General features: G+C 49.9%; 2 protein-coding genes across 2 annotated transcripts in view; one reads left to right on the top strand and one right to left on the bottom strand.

The window, feature by feature from the left end:
• The window catches only part of LOC311315834 (uncharacterized protein), a gene marked incomplete at its 3' end in the record, with an annotated part of 25,010 nt that extends 23,686 nt beyond the window's left edge, over nucleotides 1-1,324 (top strand). Inside the window, exons 8-10 of the mRNA XM_084446531.1 lie at nucleotides 685-805; nucleotides 1,023-1,197; nucleotides 1,280-1,324. Coding sequence (XP_084302657.1) covers nucleotides 685-805; nucleotides 1,023-1,197; nucleotides 1,280-1,324 — 341 coding nt within the window. The remainder of the gene's footprint in view (nucleotides 1-684; nucleotides 806-1,022; nucleotides 1,198-1,279) is intronic.
• A 2,128-nt stretch (nucleotides 1,325-3,452) lies between these two features.
• LOC311316497 (islet cell autoantigen 1-like protein) overlaps nucleotides 3,453-7,500 on the bottom strand; it is a 15,953-nt gene continuing 11,905 nt past the window's right edge. The window contains 4 exon segments of the mRNA XM_084447360.1: nucleotides 3,453-5,427; nucleotides 5,560-5,661; nucleotides 7,124-7,220; nucleotides 7,223-7,461. Coding sequence (XP_084303486.1) covers nucleotides 5,312-5,427; nucleotides 5,560-5,661; nucleotides 7,124-7,220; nucleotides 7,223-7,461 — 554 coding nt within the window. The 3' untranslated portion in view covers nucleotides 3,453-5,311.

Here is a 7,500-nt window from a genome sequence, read left to right on the forward strand (position 1 = left end):
ACACACACACACACCACACACCTCACAAACGTATATGCACACACACACGCACACAAACGCATATGCACACACACTAACGCATATGCACACACACACACACAAACGCATATGCACACACACTAACGCATATGCACACACACACACACAAACGCATATGCACACACACTAACGCATATGCACACACACACACACACAAACGCATATGCACACACACACACACAAACGCATATGCACACACACACACACAAACGCATATGCACACACACAAACATATATACACACACACACAAACGCATATGCACACACACACAAACGCATATGCACACACACACACGCATATGCACACACATATGCACACACACACACACACAAACGCATATGCACACACACACACACACTTCGTCAAAAGACTGTGTTTAACCAGCAACTCATTACCTACTTAGGGACTCCGTTTCATTTGATTACACACACACACACACACTAGGGCTGTCAAAAGTGCCATGAAATTTATTTATTTTTTTAAGTAAATTTTTTTTCATGAATATAATATTATTATTTTTTTTTTTTTCTAACTTCTATTTTTTTAACACACACACACACACACACACACGCTAGACTCAAACAAACATGCACGGTAGCTAACGAGACTAAATGAAGCCCAACCTTGCTGTGGTCCGTCCTCAGAGCTGGGCCCGTGTTCCCCGCTGCCCAAGTACGCCGCCTCGCCCAAACCCAACAACAGCTACATGTTCAAGAGGGAACCGCCCGAGGGCTGCGAGAGGGTCAAGGTCTTCGAGGAGTCACTGTGAGTTCATGACCTCTGACCCCAGGGGGGGGGGTAAACGGTAGAGATGTCGTTTACCTGCGTGAGAGACGGCAGGATGGAGATAGCGCTCTCGTTGTGTATCGGTTTTTGAGGCGCACCCCTCTTGTATTAACTCCTCCATCCTTGGTGTTACTGTAGAATGACGATTCCCTGATTGTGTGTGTGTGTGTGTGTGTGTGTGTGTGTGTGTGTACAGGCCCAGACCACTCCAGGAGATCCCCCCGTTCCTGTGTCCGGACCGCAACAAGGTCAACTTCATCCCTAAGAGCGGTTCTGCCTTCTGCCTCGTCAGCATCCTCAAGCCCCTCCTCCCGGCGCCGGAGCTCAGCTTCAGAGCGGGGGTGGGTCTCCGGGCTCTGTCCCCGGCCCTGGTGCCTCTGGGGGGGGTGGGCCTGCGCAGCCTGTCCCCCCTCTCTGGGGCTCTCCCGGGGCCCCGGCTCGGCCTCTCACCAGCAGCCCTGCCTGCCCCGACACCTGGAGGAGCCGGAGAGCTATTAAGACAGCTCCCCCCGGTGGTCGGACTGAGAAATGACCGCTCCCGTCTCCGGGAAAAAAACACACAAAAAAAAACAGACACACACACACACACACACACACACAGACAGACAGACGTCTCCGGTTTTTCGAATCGGCCGAATGGAACGTGAAAAACCTCCCTCTCCGTTCGCCGCCTTCAGCATGTCGGGCTCCTCGGTCGATCCTCCTTCCTCTGTGAAGCCTCCTCTCCTCTCCTCTCCTCTCCTCCCTCCCTCCTCGGGGAGAAAAACAATCTGCAGCCGTTTCTCCAAGATGTCCGACCCGTCAGAATGGTGTTCAGAAGGCGCCGAACCCTCAACGCTTACCCAACCTCGCCCTGCCGTTCCTACAGCGTCTCTACGAAGGCCGTTCACAAAGACTGTTTCTATTACATTGCATTGAGATACCATGAAGCCTTTTCCACAGACATATCAGTTGTTGTTGTTGTCGTTGTTGTTTTTAAACCATTCTTATCTTGAAAAAAACGAGATACGCCTTCCTGTGTTGACTCTCTCCGGGTGGCGTCCAGCTAGAGGTGGGGGGGGGGGCGGTTGACGCCGGAGATATCGTAGCAAAACTCTTTCACCGTGAGCGTGGCGGGGGGGGCGGGGGGGGGCGTGAAAAACGAACCTGGTGTTTCTCGACCTGGTCCAGCTGATTCTAAGACGCGTGCGGAGGGGGGGGGGGCGTTTAACCTCGTCCGCCCGTCTTACCCCTCTTTTCCTTCCCTCACCCTCTCTTCATCTCCTGGCCTCCGCTTTCCCCCTCCACGCACCTCCTTTTGGCTACCCCACCCCTCCCTCCCTCTTCCTCCCTCCTCTCCTCCCCTCCCCCGCCCTCCTACCTCCTACCCTCCCCTCCCCCTCCTCCTACCCTCCCCTCCCCTCCCCCTCCCTTCCCCTTCCCCCCCCTGGCCCCCTGCTGTCATATAGTGTGTTGCTCGGCTCGTTTGGTGTTGTGATCCGTCTGTGTCTTGGGGGGAGCCGCCTGCCTCTCTCCAGACGTGGCCCCGCCCTCCGCCAGGGGCCCGTGGCCGTAGGGACGGAGAGAGAAGCCTCGGTCCGAGCTCTGGTCCGCTCTGCCCGTCAGCCTACGGTCTCTGTCTTTACTGCGCTATAGGGCTGTCAAAAAAAATGTGAAGTTCGAAAAAAAACGGAATATCTTTTTTTTTTAAAGAAGTTAGAACCTAAATTTGAAAGTTTGAATATTGTAATATTAATAAATAATATTATTTATAAAAAATTATGCAGCGATTTACAGTAATAACAGAACATTTATAGGCTACAATTTATTTACGGGCAATAATCAAATAATCCAGACCCAGCACCTTATCAAAAGATGAAAGTTAACACCTCAGCGAGGGGTAACAGTGTTCACAGTACAATATTACAGTCAAGGGTTATTTTATTAGGCTATTATATTCATGAAAAATCTTTTTTTTTTTAATGTATAATTCGAATATCGTTCGAACTCTACTAAATTAATTCGAACTAAATTTATTGTCACTTTTGACAGCCCTACTGCGCCATCGTGCCTGCTACTCGACCAAGACAGTGGAGGAGTCTGGAATGTATCGGCTTTGTACATATTATTCATTGAGGCACACTGTGAGTGTTTGTATTTTAAACTGACGACATGGAAGATGATGAATCGAATTGTATTATACTGTACGACCCCCATTGCACCCCACTCAGTAACTGTGAATATATATATATACAGTATATTCCATCATGTGAATTACTACGTATTTCATACCTATGTTTAACTTGCTCCTTGAAGAAGAGTCATCGGTTGTCCAAAGGCTAATTTAACTAACAAACGACAAAGTCTTTTTGCCCATCTCAGGGTTCATGCTACAGATGACCAGAATTTTTCTCGGACAGAGAAACAAACTGCTCTACTATACAAGTAGATTTTCATACTGGAAACAAAAATTTGATGTTTACAAACTTGTAGCAGTAACATGGTTTCATGTAAAATGTAGCTATTGTAATAGGAATTGGCATATATGAAACAGGGTAATTTTAAACAACGTGTGCGTTGGTTTAAATTTTAACATTTTTGTGAAACGTATACTTTTCACAGAGAGACACACCTGCAGAACAAGGACTCAGCTGAAACATTTTATTTATTGAAGTCCCAACTATATGATTGTGGGAGTTTCATCCAACGACATTACATCCTTTCAGTGAAATAAAAAGGCATAGTTTCATCAAACAAAGCATTTGTGATTGATATACATTCATCATCTGTTATAGAGTACGGTGAAGAGGAAATTGCATCACAGACAGGTTAAAGCCATAAAACAAATCAATTCGCTCCTGGACAGACTGCACCCGGCAAAACCAGCCTTCAGAAGAACGTGAGGGATCGTCAATCAACTCTGACAATTGTTGCTTTTTTCAGCATCCAGGACAACTGTGATAAAAGGTTAATGGACTGAGCGATCGAGGGAGAGAGAGAGGAGGGGGGAGGAGAGAGAGGGGGAGATAGAGGAGAATAGAGAGACAAGAATGTACCAGGGGGGATCTGACACCCACTCCCTACCCAGCCAATCACACGGCTCCCAGGGGGGATCTGACACCCACTCCCTACCCAGCCAATCACACGGGTCCCAGGGGGGATCTGACACCCACTCCCTACCCAGCCAATCACACGGCTCCCAGAGGGGAATCAGGACAGGAAGAAGAAGAACGCGTGAGTTTGACACGCAAGTTAAGACCGTCTGAGGGGAGACGGTTTGAAACGCCCTGACCTGGTACACGGACGCCGTTTACGTGGCGATTCTCAAGTCTCCCAGAAGTCTCTCTGCTGGACCAGGAAGTGGTGCCCACTTGAAAATAAATAATTGAATTAGCCTTCATAGAACAGACCGTTTGATGATCCTAGTTGGGGGGCAACTTCTACCGAGCAAATCTAGTGCTGAAACTAACCCAGACATCCTTGACCAATAGGAGGGTCAGGAATTATTCCAGTGTCGCATTTCCTGTATAGTTACCAGTTACATAGTTACTCCAGTGTCCATACATTTCCATTAAGTACAATACATTATTATATATACATACTAGGTTAAATAGATAATAGTTAAGAGTTATAACTTTCTTTCCTCCAGTTTAGCTCACAACAAAAATAGATATGTCAACTGTCATGACACTTACTGATATAGTCTGAAAATATACAATCCTCTGACGATGCACAGTATATCCTGTTAGTTATCCACATATAACGGCCATTTTAGGGTATTTGTGGTGGGTTTTATGGCCAGATGATAAGACGTATTATCCTGCATTATATATATGAGATGGCTTGAATAAATCCAGATCTTGAGAATAGTGTGACTCACAATACAGTATTTGTAATGTTTACCAGTCTGTGTGCTCGTCATTCATAGCTCCCCATGACTGTATGAATGTAACAAGATATACGAGTTTTGAACGTGATCTTTTATATCCCGGGTCCCTTCCAGAAAGAATACAGTAACAGCAAACACAAGCCCAAGTTCACATGTGAATAATCACTCTCACAACACACACAGACTAGAGCACCGTGGCTCTCTCAAAGACGACCTAAAAACCTAACGAGACCTTTGTGAACGAGTCACATTCTGGGACAATTCCCTCCCCGAAGGGGACGCTTGCGGAGTGCATACGGACGTACCAGCCTCTCACGCTCGTTATGAAACAGCGAGCCCAATCAAGACAGACCAATCAGGTTCCAGGGTTTCTCCATCTCTTCTCTTAGTGCGGCTTCACATCATGGTCTTCGCCGGTTGTGCCGTGTGTGTGTGTGTGTGTGTTTGCATGCGTGAGCGCGCGCTGTCCTTTTCTCACACGTTGTTCCACGCACACACACACACACACACACACACACACAGCAGTAAACACACATAGGTGTGTGTGTGTGTACACGTACACACACACACACACACACACACACGGTCATGGACTCACACACACGCGCACGTGCCCTTCAGGCGTTGAGTAGCTCGTCCTCAGACCGGCCAATGGCGTCGGGGTTGGAGAGGGGGTCCAGGTCAGCGAACAGGTTGAACCAGGCAGACATGTCCCTGGATCCGCCTTTAGGAACTACAGGGAGACGGGGGGGACAATTTACAGTACATCACTGACTGCACACACTAACCCACACACTCCACCACACACTTAGTACGTTGAGTTTGGCGTATCTAAAGTTGCCAAACATTACGCCATCGCTCTCACCGTTGGCTGTGGACTTGGGACCGGCCTGTGCTGATTGGCTCTGACCAGAGGGCGGTGGGGGCTGAAGGGGCGGGGCCTGGAACATGGGCGGAGTCGCCCATCCTGTTGGACGAAAGGACAGCGAGAGGAGGAGGACGGGTTGGAGGACATCTCTGGACATGAGACGAGAAAATCCACACATCGCCTGAGAGACACTGAGCTAGCAGACAATGGACAAAGGCACGCACGTCCAAAACGCTTCAAACTGGGCGCGAGACAGAAAAACAAACTGATCATGGAAAATGGAGTCTGATGTATGTCTGGATGGATGTCTGAAGAAGGGCTTGTAGCCCGAAACGTCACCTCGGTGTCAATTAAATATTCCTGGGAGCATATTTCTGGTGTGACGACTATTTTTCCAGATACTGAGCTAGCCTGAGCTAGCTAACGATCTTCTGCTGCTGCTAATTTGTATTTTATCTTTGTTTATAGGTATAGGTACTGCATTTGTAACGCGCTCCCCATCCAGTTGTTACACTGGCCCGGAGCACCATTCACACACCAATGGCGGCACCTGCCATGCAAGGCGCTTGCCTGCTCATTGGGAGCAATTTGGGGTTCAGTGTCTTGCCCAAGGACACTTCGACGGGTAGTCAGGAGGAGCCGGGATTCGAACCACCGACCCTACGATCACTGAACGACCCGCTCTACCAACTGAGCTTTACCGCCACCCCCTGTTCATCCACTGAAGCCCCCTGAGACAGAGTCTCAATCATAGTGGTGCCCTGGTTACAAAGCATACGTCATAAACAATATAACGATATAAAATCACATTCATACATTTGACACAATTAAATCTAAAACATACAGACTTTGGTCCCATTTTCTCAAAGTCCAAAGTGAAACATCCCTGACTGAAAGCAGTCTTTCCAAGTTCGTTGTTGACTCTATGGACGTCAAGAGTCGTCCGATCCCGAGACCTCGTCTAGTGAAGCGTGTGTGTTGCTGTGAGGTCATAGCCTGGTGTGACCACCCCGATCTGGCGAGCTCACCGCTTCGCTCCGCAATATCGGCCTTCGCCCCATAGAGAGAGATTACGTGGGCGGGGGTACTCGCTTTGACAGACAAACACCTTCAGCCAATCAGCGTTCAGCAAACTTTTCGTCCGTCGGAAGAACGGCAAAAACGTCTTTTCCACCGAGAAACTCCGCTAGTGCATACTGTTGTTCTTGTTTAAGTGTTGTGATTAAGTCTATTTCTGCGATAACTGCACTTATATCTGCGTTTATTCTATTCTTTATTCTTTAACGTTAACGTTACCACTCGTTGCTTCGGGAGCCGCCATGTTTGTTTAGCGAGCGGCAGGGACACAAACCAATCAGGGGCTGCTTTGTACTTTGGGGGCGGGACAGCAGTTACAACGCAGTTCCTGATTGGCCCGGTATGGTCTGGATTTTGTCATAAGCTCTGGAGGCGGCGAAGGCCAGACCGTTCTGCGTTAGTGAAACAGAATGTGAGCTAGTGAGTGTGTGAGGTCCTCCATCCACCAGGGGGCAGGCAGACATGCGGAGGGGGGGGGACGAACCTGTGGAGCTGAGGCTGTGATCCAAGAGCTGGGAGGGCAGGAAGCCGGTGGGGCTGGGGGGCTGGGAGGGGGGCCGCGCTGCCGCGTCGCCCGGGGGAGCGGCCCCTGGGGGGGCGGGGGATGGCGGGGGGCGGCGGGCGGAGACTCGAACAGGCCGAAGGCGTCCTGCCACTCGCGGCAGAACTCGTCGGAGGCCCCCCTGGGCCCGGGGCTGAGGAGGTCCTTCAGGAAGGACAGGTCGCCCCTCTCACGGTCCTCCTCCTCCGGGCTCCGCGCAGACCCGACGCCGGGCCCCTGCGGCTGGGTAGGACCCCTGGAGAGACCCCCCAGGGCCCCACCTGGAGCAGCACAGAGGAGGGGAGGAGAGGGACGAAGAG

This window comes from Borostomias antarcticus, assembly GCF_949987555.1.
Source record: "Borostomias antarcticus genome assembly, chromosome: 12".
NCBI lineage: Eukaryota > Metazoa > Chordata > Actinopteri > Stomiiformes > Stomiidae > Borostomias > Borostomias antarcticus.